Here is a 16,907-nt window from a genome sequence, read left to right on the forward strand (position 1 = left end):
CAGCGCTGCCCCTCCAAATTTACATTTAAATGAGGGTTTGGAACACCCCGAGCTGTCCGGGGGATAACTGGGAGCGATTTGTTTGTTAATGGTCTCACTCGGGCTGTGATCCCAAGGAAAAGCGGGAATGTGCTCCAAGGAAAGGGGGAAATGTGTCCTTTAACCCACCCTGAGTGGGGTGAGGTCCCACAGGGAGGGAGGTGGGCACTGGATGGGGCTGGAACCTTCCAGCAGAAAACGCAGCTGGAATGCAGCTCCAAATACCAAAGGTGACTCCGAGGGGACTCACCCCGGCACGCTCAGGTTAAATCACATTTATCATCCTTATTCCTGCGGGCCACGGGATTCCAAACCCCTCTGATGGGTGAAGGAAGCCAGATTTTATAAATATTGCCCTCAAACCACAACAGCTCTAGGGAAGCACTTTAAAACCAGTCCTAGGACCAAGCCAGGCTTTTCCTCCCCACCCAGCTCATCCCCAAGGAGAGCCAAGCCCTGAAACTCAGCATCCAAAGGCCGAGAGGGGCAGGAGCTCTCTCAGTCCATCTGAGATGCAAAATTAGAGTTTGAGCACAGCTGAAAGCACCAGCCCAGGTCAGGGGTGACCCCAGAGCAGCCCCAGCTGCTCAAAAACTCCAGCCCAGCCCCAGGGGTGCCCCTAGAGCACTCGTGGGTCCTCACAGTCCCCCCAAAACTCCAGGCCAGCCTCAGGGATGTCTCCAGAGCATTCCTGGTTCCTCAAAAGTGCCCCAGGGGCAGCCACAGTCACCCCAAAACCCCATCCATACCCAGAGCACCCCCAGCTCCTTAAAAGCACCAGCCCGGCCACCGAGAGCAGCCACAGTCACCCCAAAACCCCCATCCGGCCCCAGGAGCAGCCACAGTCACCCCAAAACCCCCATTCGGCCCCAGGAGCAGCCACAGTCACCCCAAAACTCCCATCCGGCCCCAGGAGCAGCCACAGTCACCCCAAAACCCCCATCCGGCCCCAGGAGCAGCCACAGTCACCCCAAAACCCCTCCCGGTGCTCTCGGCGCTGACCCCACAGCATCCCCCCGATCTCATGCACCCCGATCCAAAGCCCCCCGTGCACAGCCCGTCCCTGCCCCGGCCAGGGGGAGGTGACAGGGAGGGGACACATCCAAAGGCTCGGCTTTGCCCTCGCGTGTTCGTGGTGAGCCAAAAAAAAAACCGAAAAGGGATTTTTGCGTTTTGCCCTTCTGGGTTGGTTCCGCAAGGACTCGGCGGGGTCCCGAGGCCGCTAAAAGCTTTTCCTGCGCTGGGATTTATCCCCATCCATCTCCGCGGATTGCTGGCGGGTTTGGGGGGTTAAGAGATTGGTGTCGCCGGGTTAATGTCCCCATTAACGGGATGGAGCCGCGCCGGAGGCTGGGAACACTCAGCTAATGCAGGCTCGGCATTCCCACGGGGATCCCGGCTCCCCTCGGAGCGAAACGAGACCTCAAAAGGCACAAAGTGAATTTGGGGAAGGCGGGAGCCGGTGGAAAACCTGGCACGGCTTTCCAGCTTCCATCGGGGCTCTCCCGGGAGCAGCAGAAATTCAGTTTTGATGCTGCTCCAGACTTTAGATGGGAAGAGATTATCCGGGATAAATCTCTGAGCATCCCTCACGCCCCCAAAAGCTGCGGGATTCTGCCCCGCCTGGAGCAGCGGGATGAGCTGCCAGCGGCTCCAGGCGGGGTTTGCCCTCCCTGCCCCACTTCCCTGGCTCTGGGGGAGGCGATCCCCGCCAGCGGAGCCGTCACTTCCCATCAGGATAGCGGGGACGGATCCGAGCGAGACCCGGGAGGGGATGCGGGGATGGAAATCAGCCTGGCAGGAGCGGGGACAGGTGAAGAGTGGGATGGGGTGAGCTGGAAAACTCGGGGAGGGCACGGTGGGAGCGCGGCTCCCACGGACAGGGAGGGAGGAATGGGGTTTGATCCTAAACATCCCCGGGATGCGGAGCTGCGGCCTCGTCTGGGTTTAAATCTGAAACGGATGCGGGAGGAGAGCTCGGATTTGGGGAGATCGAGGGAGCTCGCTGGGCTTTGGAATCCATCCCCCAATGAGGGCTGGGGGGGATCTCAGGGATCAGAGGGATCACGGGGGTCGAGGGGGATTTCAGGGATCCAATATCCCCCAAACTAAAGGGAACTCAGGGATCTCAGGGATCAGAGAGATCACGGGCATCGAGGGGGATTTCAGGGATCCAATATCCCCCAAACTAAAGGGAACTCAGGGATCTCAGGGATTGAGGGGGATTTCGGACATCGAATGGAGCTGATTTCCCTCAAAGAAAAGGGATCTCAGGGATCAGAGGGATCTGATATCCCCCAAAGAAAAAGGATCTTTGGGATCAGAGGAATCAAGGGGGATTTCAGGGATCCGATAACCCCAAAGAAAAGGGAACTCACGGCTCTCAGGGATCACCGAGGATTTCAGGGATCCCAGGGATCCGATATTCCCCAAAGAAGGATCAGAGGGATCAAGGGGCATTTCAGGGATCCGATATCCAAAGAAAAGGGATCTCAGGGATCAGAGGGATCAAGGGGCATTTCAGGGATCTGATATCCAAAGAAAAGGGATCTCAGGGATCCGACTCTCCCTTCCCAGGGTCCCCTCTCGCTGCCACCAGGAGTGACAAAGATCCCAAAGGGGGACAGGAGCCTCAGGCTGGCATTCCCGGACCTTTGGAGAGCTTGGAAATCCCATCCATCCTCCTAAAAACGGCGTCGGTGCTCCAGCCACGGCATTCCCGAGCTTTGCAGAGGAGCTGGAATTGTTCTCCTGCATTCCCAGGGCTTGGACAGAAAGTTTGGGGTCGGGACAGAGCACCTGGAATTTGTGGGATGGGGGGAAAATCTCCCTTTTCCGAAAGAGAGCAGCCAATTCCCCATCCCAGACGGGGCAGCACCAGGGAATTGCTCCAGGCGGGAAGAAATCACCCGGGAAATTCGGAGTGAAAACCACCAGCAGCAATTCCCAGCCCTTTATCCCATTTGAGCCGAGCCCATCTTCCTGGAAAGCGCCAAACGAGCACTCAGCTCTTCAACTGTCTCCCTTTCAGGGCTTTTTCCGTCTCCGAGATCCATTATTCTCTCTCAGGGAAGGACGGGGGAAGATGATGGATTGAAGATGCAGCAATTAATAATTTCACTAATGAGAGATGCTGAGCTCTTCGCTGCCTGCCCAGCCGGGAGCGAGCAGGAAAAAAAAAAAAAAAAGAGTTTAAACCTTCCACAAAAACCTGTTTGAAGCTCAGATTAGGGGGAAAAATCCCAGAGAGGGAGAGAAAACCAGGATTTTTTTTAATAGGGAAGCTCTGAGGAAAAGACACAAATCCTGCTCAGAGTAGGATAATTCACGGAAAGTGGTGCTTTGGGTCTTTTTTTTTTTTCAAAATGCAGAAAACAATCCCAATCTGTGCTGCTTTTTAATTATTTAAAGGTGCTTTTAATGTGTTGTTGGTCTGTGGCAACAGCTTTCCCTGGGGTGTGTCTACAAAATAATGAGGCTTGGAGAAATGAGGATGAATTTTTCATGATTTCTGATGATTGGGCCGAGGACATCGGCGGAGATTTATTTTTAATTCTCCCGGTTTTTACCAAGAGAACGGAGCTGAGAGTCCATGGCCGTGAATCCAATGAAAATCCAATGTGGAAAGAGAAGAAAATTGGAGAAGAGAAGGGGTAGATGGAGCAGAAGAAGAGGGCTGAGCAATTCCTTCTGTTTCTAAAATGAAAAATGGGATTTTTCTCCTCAAATTCCCATTTACAGACAGAGAAAAGTCAGGATTTTCCCTCTGAGTCTCAACCTGATTCCTTTATGCTCCCTAATGAAGTTTTTTCCATAAGAATGGAAAATCAAAAATCCAGTTTTGGATTGTTTTTCTCGCTCTGAGCATAAATGAAAACTCCTTTAAAATCTCTTTTTCCCAAATCTCCCCTCCTGCTGTCTAAAGCCTGGCTTAGGAAAGGTGAAGCCTTTCCTGAGGGGAAATCCCTGCACTTCACTTCGATTCCATCACCTGCTCTGGTTCCTCCTGGCCCTGACCCCGCCTGCGTCAGGTTTTCCCTGGAAAATGAACTCCTCATCGTTCCCTGTCAGCTCCAGCCATGGCAAGGAGAATTTTCCTGCAATTCAGGATAAATTCCATAAAAATCCACCCGATCTGGGTCAGCCAGTGGAGATGGGGAAGGTCAGGGAGCATTCCCGAGGATTTTTTGGGAAGGGAAACATCCTCTGGAGCCTGAGGAGGCCTGAGGAGAAACAGATCCAGCTCTGGAGCAGGACTGGGGTGGGAGAGGGGATTTTCCATGCCCTGAGTCCCCTCCTGGAGCCTGGAATGGGGAGGAAGATGAGGCAGCAATTCCCGACCTCCAGCTCCACTTCCCGACCGTCCAGAGTGTCATTTCTCCTTTGGGAAAGGGGAAAATGGAGGGGTGGGCTCTGGATGATTGGGGGATTGTCCCTGAAATCACAAATAATTCCAGTGGGGCAAGAAATGAATGGAGCGATTCAGTCCTGGGAGGATGAAGAGATCAGGCCGTGATTCCAGAGTTCAGCAGGACCCTCTGGAAGCAGAAAAGGACTCGAGGTGATCCTGATCCACAAAGAAAATCCAGATTCTGGTGGCTGAGCCAAACTCTGGATGGAGAAGGAGCTGGAGGAGAGGGTGGTCCTGATCCTGAGGAATTTTATGTGTATTTTCAGGGATTTTATGTTCATTTTCCAGGATTTTTTATATTAATTTTCAGGATTTTTATGTGCATTTCCAGGATTTTTAAGTGTGTTTTCAGGTCCCCACCACCTAAACCTGACCAATCTGTTATTCCTCTTTTTTTGGGGGGGAAGAGTAAAAGACAGGAAGGAGAAAAATTGGCATCTGTTCAGGAATGGGGAGGGGAAGTAAAATAATATCGAGAAGAGACATCGCTGCAGCAAAATCCAAGGAAAAGGAACATCCATGAGGCAGGAAAGCGAATCCTGCACTTGGATCCCTTGGGGAAACCTTCCCTGGGAAGCTGTTCCTGCTTGGAATGTGCAGAGGCAAAGCAGGACCTGCTGTGAGCCTGGGAGCTGCTGCTGCTCCCAAAAAAAAGCTTTTTTTGGGATGAGTTCGGGGCCGGCTGCATCTCCTGGTTGGCAATTCCCGCTTTCCTGAGCTGGGAAAAGGCTCTCCCTCTGCTTGGAATGTGGGAAACGCATGTTGGGTGTGGGGAAATCAGAATTTTCCAAGTTTGGGAGAGTTGGAATTGTGTTGGGGTGATGCAGGGCGGAGCTGGGATATCCGGGATCGGGTTTTCCATGGAAGCAGGAGGAGGAGCTGTCCCTGGTGCTGGAAAAGGTCTTTCCCTGCTCCCACGTTTTGGGAATAGCGAGGAGGGCAAAGCCAGCAGAAGGCTCCATGCAGAACATGCACAGCTCAGATTCCCGCTCAACCCTTCCAATGGACACCGGGAATGGGAGGAATCTCCTGGACCAAAGCCTTGGGAGAGCTTCAGGGAATCTCCAAAAAAAAAAAAAAACCCAAAAAAACCCCCAAATCTCCAGCTGCGATCCCACAGGGGCTGGAAGGGCCCCATGGAGCCAGAAATGTTCTGGGGTTTGTGGGGTGGGGATGGTGAGGGTTAAAAAGGGAGAGGGGTTTGTGCAGAGTTGGGGTTAAAATCCTCGGTGAGGGGGGAAAAGATCTTTTATAGGGAAAAAAAAAGTTCTTTAATAGGGAAAACCCCTCTTTAATAGGGGAAAAAAGCTCTTCTGTAAAAAGGAAAAATCCATCTTTAGGAGGGAGAAAGCCCCTATTTAATAGGGGAAAACCTGTCTTCCATATGGGAAAAATCCCCTCTAAAATAGGAGGAAAGTTTTTAATAGGGGAAAATCCCTCTTTAATAGGGGAAAACCTCTCTTCCATAGGGGAAAAATCCCCTCTAAAATAGGGAAAAAAACCCCTCTAAAATAGCTGGAAAAAACCCTTCATTAAGAGTAGAAAAAAACTGTTTAAAAGGTAGAAAAATTGTTTAATAGGGAAAAGCCCTCTTTAATAATGAAAAAAAGCCCTTCAATAGGCAAAAAAATGCCCCTTTTTAATATGGGGAAACCCTCTTTAATGGGGAAAAAACCTGTCTATATCAGGGGGGAAAAAAACCCCTAATATAGGAGAAAAAATTAAAATATGAAAAAAAAACTCTTTAACAAGAAAAAAAATGTCTTTCATATTGAAAAACCCCATGTAATAAGGAAAAAACCCCATTTTTAATAGGGGAAACCCCCATTTTAATAGGGAAAAAAAGCACTTTAATAAGGGGAAAAACACTTTAATAAGGGAAAAAACCACTTTAATAGGGGAAAACCCACTTTAATGGGGAAAAAAATCACTTTAATGGGGGAAAAAACCACTTTAATAAGGGAAAAAAACCCACTTTAATAGGGGAAAGCCCCACTTTAATGGGGAAAAAAACCATTTTAATGGGGGAAAAAAACACTTTAATAAGGGAAAAAAAACCACTTTAATAGGGGAAAGCCCCATTTTAATGGGGAAAAAAACCACTTTTATAAGGGAAAAAAACCACTTTAATAAGGGAAAAAAAAAACACTTTAAAAGGGAAAAAAAAAAACCCTCTTAAATAGGAGAAATCCCCCTCTTTAAAAGGGAAAAACCCCATTTTAATGGGAACTCGACTCTCTTTTGGGCTCGCCCAGCCCACGGCCACCGCGGTTTGGTTTTCACGAGATTTTTGCGCGGCTTTTAAGCCAGGCTTAGAGAGCTTTTAATCTTCGCCTGCCCCGCTGTGGAGCCGCCCTGGTCCCCTTTGTGCCTGGAAGGATTGAAATGCCCAATTGGCGTGGCCATTGGAAGGGTTTTAATGAACTTCTCGGCTTAATTGGCAGCTTAATTGGCAAGCTCCGTCGCCCCCATGCCGGTTACCTCCGGGTACGGTACCTGGGCTTGGCGTGGCTTCGGAGGCAGCGCCAGGGATAGAGAGAGAGGGGGGAAAACGGGAAAGCGGAGAAAAAGAGGGGAGAGAGAAAAACACAGGAATTTATCAAACAACCCCAACGCGCCGCCAGGACACTCGGAGTCATCGGAGAGCGGAGAGAGAGGGGAAAAACCGGATTAAATCCAACCTGGGACAGCCCTTGGAAACCAGGAATCTGGGATAAGCCAGGAATCAGAGATAAACCAGGAATCAGAGATAAACCAGGAATCAGAGATAAACCACACCAGGGAATCTGGGATAAACCAGGAATCTGGGATAAACCACACCAGGGAATCAGGGATAAACCAGGAATCAGGGATAAACAACACCTGGGAATCTGGGATAAACCAGGAATCAGGGATAAACCACACCAGGGAATCAGGGATAAACCAGGAATCTGGGATAAACCAGGAATCAGAGATAAACCACACCAGGGAACCTGGGATAAACAGGAATCAGAGATAAACCACACCAGGGAATCTGGGATAAACTGGGAATCTGGGATAAACCAGGAATCTGGGGATAAACCACACCAGAGAATCAGGGATAAACCACACCAGGATCCAGGTTAAACACCCAAGAGGGGGCAGAAGTGGCGCTTAGGTGACAGAGGTGGCATCGAGGTGACAATGGTGTTGTTAAACCGAGTACTTAAGCGGGTGTTTAGGTCTAATCCCAACAAAAACCAGTTTTGACACCGAATTTTTTGAATTTCACGGTTTTTCCTTGCTTATCCTACCTGATTTGAACTCTGCATCTGGAGGAGTCTGGTGATCAGGAAACCTCCTCGGAGCACACAAACGGGTTTAATTTCCTTAATCTGCTTATTTTCCTCAAATTCCAGCCTCGTCTCTCCCTCAGCTTGGCAGGAAGTCCGATCAAAGTGAGCAAAACTCACCTGATTTCACGTTGCACCTCATGTTTGGAGGGCAAATTTCTGCGATATGGGAGTAAATTACTCAAAATTTATATTTTTTTTTGTGTTTCGACAGCAAAACTTTGTCTTTTTGGCAGCACCGGGTGCCACATCCTCACCCCAAGCCCCACAGAGGGGGCTCCTTGTCTCGTCCAGCAGGTTTGGGCACCACCTGATATTTCCAATACATAAAATCGATCCAAATCAATTACAATTTACACACCATGACTGTTATCTCGTTATTATCACTGTCCAAAATTCGGGTGTGAACCAGCTAAAAATACTCAACTTTCAGCTTCAATCCAACCCCTGAGCTCTCACAACTCCCTTCAAAGCAATTCCAGGCCCCTCTCATGTTTTCCTTGGCTGTTTTCTCCCCCACATCCAATAAATTTTGCCGGATCCCACCACAGGGGTGTCGGGAATGGTTTTATTCCCACCGGATCCGGGCAGGAATCACTTTCCCCACTCAGAGCCATTAGCTGGGATGGGGGATGGAGGGAAGGAGAGAAAACCCCATTAAATCCCAGCTCTAACCCAATCCCAGCTCTGCCAGCAGAGCTTAAAGAGGGGAGAGAGCCGCCCTTGGTTCCCTCAGGGCTCCAGAACTTCCACTTAAATCTGATGGATGTTCCACAAGGGGAGTTTTATCTGATTATGGGGCTGAGATTGGGGCTCTGGAGGCTTTCAGGGTCGGGTGACACATGTGGGGTGACAGGGAGGTGGCACTGGGAATTTTATCTGATTATGGGGCTGAGACTGGGGCTCTGGAGGCTTTCAGGGTCAGGTGACACCCATGGGGTGACAGGGAGGTGGCTCTGGGAATTTTATCTGATTATGGGGCTGAGACTGGGGCTCTGGAGGCTTTTAGGGTTGGGCGACACATGTGGGGTGACAGGGAGGTGGCACTGGGAGTTTTATCTGATTATGGGGCTGAGATTGGGGCTCTGGAGGCTTTCAGGGTCGGGTGACACCCGTGGGGTGACAGGGAGGGGGCACAGAGGTCCCTGCACTCAAAAATTCCCCAAAGCATCCCCTATTGAGCTTACACAGAAACAGAGAGGGCAAATCAGAGCTTCAGCGAGATCCAAAAATCATGGATTGATTTGGGTCGGAAAGGACTTTAAATCTCATCCAGTCCCACCCAGGGACACTTCCACCTTCCCAGGTGGCTCCAAGCTGACCTTGGACACTTCCAGGGATGCAGGAGCATCCGCAACCTCTCCGTGCCAGCTTCCAAACCCTCCAAGCGAGGAATTCCTTCCTGAATCCCATCTTGCCCTGCCCTCTTTTGGTAAAAAACATAAATTCTACAAATATCCTCCTGCTCCAGGGCACACAAGGAATGTCCCTCCCTTGGGATGCTCCTTGGGACAGTCCCCAGGTCACCTCAGCTGGGTTTTTCCTGCAGAATTTGGCCACTTCCCACCTCCGCAAGAAAACCTCAGCGGCCATCGCTGTCCTGCACTCCTGGTTTTTGGGATTCCCTGATTCCATTTTTGGGCTGTTCCATGGCCTGCCATGATAACATTTTTGGCTTTTGTCACATCCTGTCACAATGCCATTTTTGGGGTTGCTATGGCCTGTCATGGTGCCATTTTTGGGTTTGTCACATCCTGTCACAATGCCATTTTTTGGCTGTTCCATGGCCTGTCACAATATCATTTTTTGGGGTTGCCACATGCTGTCACGGTGCCATTTTTTGGCTATTCCATGTCCTGTCACAATGTCATTTTTTGGCTATTCCATGGTCTGTCACAATGTCATTTTTTGGGGTTGCCACATGCTGTCACGGTGCCATTTTTTGGCCATTCCATGGCCCATCATGATGATATTTTTGAGATTGGTCAAGGCCTGTCTTTATGCCATTTTGTGGTTGCCACGTCCTGCCACGATGCCATTTTTGGGCTGTTCCATGGCCTGTCACAATACCAGTTTTGGGGTTGCCACGTCCTGCCAGGATGCCATTTTTTGGGTTTGACACATCCTGTCCCCTCGGCAGAGCCAAGTGCTGCCCTTACCTTCATCCAGCAGCGCCGGCGAGTCCTCCATCAGCATCTCTCCCTCTCCCACCTGGGTGCGGGCGCGGAGCTTGAAGCGGTAGCGGGAGATGGGGTCTGACCTCTGCAGGGTGAACTTCGTCTGGTTGGGGGACAGGTTCTCCACCACCATCCTGCCCATCCGGGACCCGTTAACTGCAGAGGGAAGGCAGGGCAGGCCGGGCTCAGCCTGGGCCAGGAATTTTGGGGTGTCCAGTTCGTCCCTCACCCCGCAAAGGGTCTGTGAGGTCACTGTGGGGTCACTGAGGGGCTCAGAGCTGTTGCTGCTCTTGAACGTGGCCAGGTTGGGGCACTTGGTGACACCTTGGCTTGGGGACCTTCTGGGGGGGACCTTCAGGTGCTCTCTACCGCCCCAGGCTCTGGGGTATCGCTTCCTAAATCTTGTGTTTGGATGAGCACCAAAACGACTCTGGCTGCACCTAAAATCCTCCTAAATCCAAGATCCAGCTGATTGTCCCTCAAAAACTGAGTCTGGGGAGCTGCTGAGCACCCACCCTCTCCTCGATTAAGTGCAGATGTCTCCAGCTTGTCCCCTCACCCCGGAGAGGCTCTGTGGGGTCGCTGTGGGGCTCAGAGCTGTTAAATTCTCCCAGTTTGGGGCACCTGGGGACCTGCTGGGAGGGACATTCAGGTGGGCACAGAAGGCTCAAGGTCGTTCAGGCTCTGGGTATCACCTCAGCCAATTTGTGTTGGATGAGCTCAAAAATGTCTCAGGCTGCACCTAAAATCTTCCTAAATCTGAGATAAAACCAATTTCCCTTCAAAAATTGAGTCTGGGGAACTGCTGAGCACCCACCACACCCCTAGAGATGGCCAGGACCCCTCCCAACACCGGTTTGTCCCACCATGGAAGTTTCCAGTTCCTCATGGCTCTCCCTGCCCTGGCAAAAAGCAGGAAGGGAAGGATTTCCTGATTTATCCGCGGGAGGAAGGCGTGGGACGTACAGGGTTGGTATTGGAGGGTGTATCCCGTGATGATCCCGTTGGGATGCTCGGGGTGATCCCACTCCAGGTTGATGATTTCCAGGTTGGGCTGTCGGATCCGCAGGTACCTGGGGGAGCTGGGCACTTGGAGGGGAGCGGGGAGGAGAGGGGAGAGAGGAGAAAACACACACGGGGTAACGAACCTGGCGCTGCTGCACCCGCCACGGGCCCGGCCACGCCCTGGACACTCCAAAATCCCCGCACAGACACACCCCGAACGGATCACGCAAGGATTTATCCCAAAAACCAGGAGCCGGGGGGGTTTTGGCAAAAAAAAATCCCGTGGGATCCTCCAGCGAGGCCACAGAGCTGGAATGCAGCTCCACTTCTCCTGTTGGACCCAAACTTCCTTCCCGGCCTTCCTTACATCCCCCTCCCATCCGAAGGTTGGGAAATTTTCATCCCAAAAATTTCTCCCTTAGAGGCACAAAAATTATCCCAAAAACTTCTTGAACACCAGCCCTACTTCTCCTCTTGGATCCAAATTTCCTGATCTTCCTTACACCCCCAACTCATTCCAAAGATTTCTCTCAGAAGCACAAGAAATATCCCAAAAACTTCTCTAATTCCAGCTCCACTTCTCTTGGTCCCAAATTTCCTGACCTTCCTTACACCCCCCACCCATCCCAAAGTTTCCATCCCACAGGTTTCTCTCTTAGAACCCCCAAAAGTGGCTTCTCTTATCCCAAAAAATCGCTGGGAAACAGAATTCCAGAGATCTCCCCCAGGGAGCTGCTTCCCCCTGCTCCTCACCCTAAGGAATGTTTGGGATTATCGCTGCTCTAGCTGCTGGAGGAAGGAAAGAATTATCCGGGCTGGAGTTAAATTATTCTCCTGATTTCCTCCTAATTGCAGTGTCTTAATTAGGGGAAGAGAGATGGGAGAGCTCAGGGGTTTATTTTTAGTTGTTCAGGATATCCTTCAGCCTCCTCAATGTCAGTTTGAGTTGATAAAGGGCTTGGTGGTGTAGGAAAAGAATAAATTCCGCATTTTTCCCTTGATAAGAGTAAAATCCATAATTATTAATTAACGTCACCCTCACGTCCTTATCATCACCCCAAATGTCCAAAGCCACCCCAAATTCCCCAGAAATAGGGTCACAATGCCCCTGCCTGCAAAACCTACAGGAGCTGAACCTTTTCTTCTGAAACAACCTCAATTATGTGCAGAAAATCCTTAAAAAATTGGGATTTTCCAAGGAATTGTGAAGGAAGGGACAGCGCTGAAAGAAAGAGCAAAGGGGACATCCCAAAATATTTTGAGACAAGACTTGCAAATCTTTTCTTGTGTTTTCGTGACCTTCTGTGCCTGAATTCCCTCCAGTGCTGTAGGAAAAGTCACTTCCAGCCGTTGGAATTGCGGCTCCAACTCGGAATTATCGGCGTGTCTATAAATAGCTCCTGTGCCAGCGACAAAATTAAACCCTTGAGTTCATCCTTGACACAAGAACGAGGTGCTCTTGCCTTAAAAGCCTGGCAGTGATTCCTGAAGGTCCTGGGAAGGTTCTCCTGCCTTTTCCAGGATGGATCCAACCACCGCCACGTCCCCAGACCGCGGCTCGGGGCCATTTACAGCTCAGGCAGCAAATCGAGGGCGCTGAGCTGTGCCTTGGAAAGGGTTTTGCAAATATTTCTCTTGTTCAGCCCAAAATCTTCTCGGCTGAGGTGTCCAGACCCGCTGACTGAGGGATTTTTTGGGAATGCTGAAGGGATCAGCCAACTCCAGCTGTGGCTTCAGCGATGTCACCGACGGCGACAGCGCCCAGGTGACGCTCAGCTAAAATCCCCCCTCAGGTGCGGCTCAGCTCCCTGGATCTGCTCCGCCCAAGCCTCTCCCAACAGGAAAAAAATTTCCCTGTGGGAACGTACCTCCTTCAGGGGTGGGGAATTCCTTCATTTCGCTGCGGGGCCCGTCCCCTCGGCCGTTGGTGACCACCATCTCCAGCTTGTAGTTGCTGTAGGGGAACAGCCGGGACACGATGCCCCGGTTGCGGTCTCCAGGAAAACTCACAAACTGCCGTTTTTTGGAGACCCACAGGTTCTTCAGCAAGCTGCTGTCTCTCCAGAAATAGGCCTTCAAGAAACAGGCAGGCCAGGTGAAGCTTTTTCCTCTTTAACAACGGGTTTTTGGGGTTTTTAGATGTTAAAAAAGCAGAGTTTTGCCTTTAAGGGTGGCTCGAGGCTGTGGGAGTTTTTAGAGGAATTAGTGAAGCTCCATGAGGAAAATCCGGGTGTTACCGAGGCTGAGCAGGGGGTTAAGAGCTTCCCAAAACATGGAGCAAAACCACTGAGCTCAGACTAAAGCTGCTCCTAATTCCCAAGGACTAAAATCCGAGTGGTTCTCCCTTTCCTCTCGCGATGGACAAGGAAAGGTGAGACACACCCAGGCTTAAATAAAAGCCTGAATTTGGGAAATCCCCCATTCGAGGTCCTGACTGTAAATCCTATTTCATGCAGAAACAAGAATCCATTCAGAAAATGCCCCAGAATCAGGGAAAGTGGAGCCAGCAGATGATCGGGCAGGGAATGCTGGGACTCCTTGCCAGATGTGAGGTTTTGGGAATGTTTTAAGGCCCAGAGAAGGGCCCTGCTCAGGGTTTGGCTTGGTTTGAACGGCTCCATCCTCTGTGCCTCAGCAGCAAATATAAATATTAGATATAAGTCTGGAAAGACTGATAAATATTAAACATAAACATGGAAAGATCCAGAAAAACATGGATCCACGCTTGCTTTAGGGCTCAATTAGTCCTGACCGCAGGTTTAGGATTTGCAGGGGTTGTTGATCAGTAAAATATGCTGTCAGTGTTTTGGGGATGACAAAAAACCTGACCTGGTTGGGGTCACTCCCTCAGAGCCCCTTTGCTCCATGGCCAGGACCATCCCAATCCCTCCCTGTGTTCTTGGAGCATCCCAAATCCTGCAGCCAAGCCCAGAGGAAGAAACAGGAGACGTCCCCGACCCCATCCTGACACCCCAAAGAGCAAATCCTCGGTGCTGCCCCAAACCCAAAGGTGACCAAAAGGAGTTTTCTGTCATCCCCACATCCAGCAGCTCCATCCCCAGGAGCCAGCTGGGAATTTTGGGAGGTTTAGCTGTGTTAATGGTCAGTGCTGGGCGGGGACTTGGGACTGGGGAGTTTGGGATTTGCTCACTCGGTACTCCTTGAGCTGTCCCTGGATGGTGTCCAGGTGCACCCGGGTCCAGGTCAGAGCTATGGCAGTGCTGTTTAACACTCTGATCCTGATATCCGTGGGCGCAGCCTTGGGATCTGGGCGGGCAGGGACAAAGCGGAGTGGCCGTTAGGAACCTGGAATGACCCTGGAGCTCAGACAGATGGACAGCTGGACAGCTGGACACCCCCTGCTGGGCTTTTCCCATCACAAATCCTGTCAGCATCCCCACCACAGCTCCACCCTCTTCCACGGGAAGAAAGGAAATCTGATTTCACACCTCCAGACATCAGGAGAACATTCCTGACCCAGCTAAAAGGGGAAATTCCTGCTGCAGGGAAGCGTCTGGCTCACCTCCCTCTCCAGGGAGGGATCTCAGCACATCCAACCCTCTCCTTCATGACCTGTCCCAAAGTTGGACCCCAAAGATCCAGAAAAACCTAATTTCCATATTTTTTATCATATTTTAGTCAATTTGCTGTTGATCCAGTTGGGATTTTACCTCCTTCCTACAGCTTCTGCTGTGTGGAGAGATCTGGAGCGAAGCAGCTCGGATCTGGTTATTTTTGAGACAGTTTTTGTGAGTTTTGGGATTTTTAACCCATCCCACCCCTCAAACAGAGGCAGGAGGAGCTTTGATCTCCCTGCTTTGTCTCCATACTACACACACACACTTGGAGGCTCATCCACATCCTCCCAAGCCTCCAAATTATTGCAGGAATTTCCAAGAGAAATTTTAAAAAGCCATGGGAAGGCACAGAAAACAGATATTTCCCAGTAACAACCTCTGAACTGAATCCAGTTTGCTTCCAGTGCTTTGTCTTCCCATGATTCCCAGTTTTTCACCCCACTTTCCTTGCCCTGTTTCCTCTGGGACATGCTCAGCTGGAGGAAGTGTTGTCTGTGCCATCCCAGTCCCAAAATTCCAGCTTTACTTCCAATTTCTATGCTCTGTTTGTGGCCTCACACCTGGGGTCGTGGATGGTCACCGCGTTTATCCCAGAATTCCAGCTTCACTCCCAATTTTTGTGCTTTTTTTGTGCCCCTTGGCTTCAAACCTGGAATCTCCTGTCTCATCTCATTTTTCCTTCTTGAAAAATCCCAAAGTGCCACAGCCAGGGACTCCCCAACACCCCAAAGTCACATCAACTCCTTTAAAAATCCAGTAGCTGGGAACAAACCCCACCATCCCAGTGGGATCGGGATAATGGAAGTCGAGAGTCTTGGAAGTTACAAGCACAGGAGGCGATCCCAGCAGCCCAGACAAGGGTGGAAAGGGAATTAAAGCAGCTGGGAGTTGTCCTGTGTGGTCATAGAAGGGGTTTAAGGAAAGATAAGCTGAGCCTAAACAGGAAACCAAGCTGGGCTTAGCGGAGTTATATCACAAAAATCCAGGCCAGGATGGATTCAGGAATTTTAGGACTATTGTAGAACCTTTAATCTGAGGTGATCTCAGTGCTCTGCAGGTGTTGGAGTGGAAAAATTCCTGCCACTTGCTGGGACATGGCCAGAGGTGACCTGGAGTAGAGTCTTGGTGGTTTCCACACTCCAGGAATGGTTTGGGTTGGAAGGGACCTTACAATCATCCAGGCCCATGGGCAGGGACACCTCCCACAGCCCAGGTGGCCATGGACAAGGACACCTCCCATAGCCCAGGTGGCCACAGACAAGGAGATCTTCCATAGCCAGGTGGTCATGGACAGGGACACTTCTTATAGCCCAGGTGGCCATGGACAGGGACACCTCCCATAGCCCAGGTGGCCACAGACAAGGAGATCTTCCATAGCCCAGGTGGCCATGGACAGGGACACCCTCCACAGCCCAGGTGGCCATGGATAGAGAAACCTTTTATAGTCCAGGTGGCCACAGACAAGGAGATCTTCCACAGCCCAGGTGGCCACAGACAGGGACACCTCCCATAGCCCAGGTGGCCACAGACAGGGACACCTTCCACAGCCTAAGGTCCTCCAAACCTTCTCCAAACTAAAAGTGGATTTTATCCAAATCCCTCAGCTCCTCACCCACATCCCGGGCACTCCTTGCCCTTGGATGCGACCATCCCCAGAATCCCACCCGAGGCTGCGGGAATACTCACAATCCTCCCCGGAGTATCCGATGTAGGTGTCGGGCTCCGGGGCTCTGCCGAAGTCATTCTCGGCCTGCACCTTGATCTCGTAGGGGACGAAGATGGGCGTGTTCCACACCACGTGCCGCGCGCCCCGCACGGTCTCGTTGTACCAGCTCCCGCGGGGGTCCCGCCGCCGCCACCTCACGATGTACCTGAGGTTGGGCCCATAAGCCTGAGTTGCATTCAGAGGCTTCAGTGGAGCGAAACAGAGAAGGGAAAGTGAGGAGGAGGGAAAAAAAAACAAATTGGATTTTTCCACCAAGGAGATCCCAAAGTTCTGCTCAGCAGTGGGGTTGTATTCCAGGCTCCGTCAGCAAATCCCAAAGGGGGGTGAGGTTTTGCTCCCAAGGAGAGGCAGAACGAGTTCTTGCCCTCCAGAGCCATGGCAGGACTGGAAAATTTTATTCACAAAATCCAAGGTTTTGTTCCTGGAATGGTTTGGTTTGAAAGGGATTTAAATTCCAAGCCCCTTCCATGGGCAGAGATGCTTCCACTAGCCCAGATTCTTTAGCTCTATATTACATAAAGTAAATCAAATATGTGCATAATATCCAATTACGCGATATGTATTCCATATCTGCTATCCCCATATTCCAGCCTCTGTTCCCGCTGCCATTCCAGCCCTCCCCCCGGCTCATCCCTGATTTGTGGCTGACACCTGCTGGTG

The 16,907-nt window shown here is 50.9% G+C and overlaps 1 protein-coding gene across 16 annotated transcripts in view; it reads right to left on the minus strand.

The window, feature by feature from the left end:
- Positions 1 to 16,907, minus strand: part of NFASC (neurofascin) — a 73,265-nt gene that overhangs the window by 18,406 nt on the left and 37,952 nt on the right. For 9 of the 16 annotated variants that reach the window (XM_038162192.1, XM_038162189.1, XM_038162198.1 and 6 more), the window contains 6 exons: positions 16,208 to 16,430; positions 14,095 to 14,210; positions 12,812 to 13,016; positions 10,905 to 11,027; positions 9,921 to 10,094; positions 6,947 to 6,961 (listed from right to left, as the gene is read on the minus strand). In XM_038162192.1, coding sequence (XP_038018120.1) covers positions 6,947 to 6,961; positions 9,921 to 10,094; positions 10,905 to 11,027; positions 12,812 to 13,016; positions 14,095 to 14,210; positions 16,208 to 16,430 — 856 coding nt within the window. The remainder of the gene's footprint in view (positions 1 to 6,946; positions 6,962 to 9,920; positions 10,095 to 10,904; positions 11,028 to 12,811; positions 13,017 to 14,094; positions 14,211 to 16,207; positions 16,431 to 16,907) is intronic. The other 7 variants (XM_038162190.1, XM_038162201.1, XM_038162200.1 and 4 more) reach the window with 3 other exon arrangements.

This window comes from Motacilla alba, chromosome 26, assembly GCF_015832195.1.
Source record: "Motacilla alba alba isolate MOTALB_02 chromosome 26, Motacilla_alba_V1.0_pri, whole genome shotgun sequence".
NCBI classification, from domain to species: domain Eukaryota; kingdom Metazoa; phylum Chordata; class Aves; order Passeriformes; family Motacillidae; genus Motacilla; species Motacilla alba.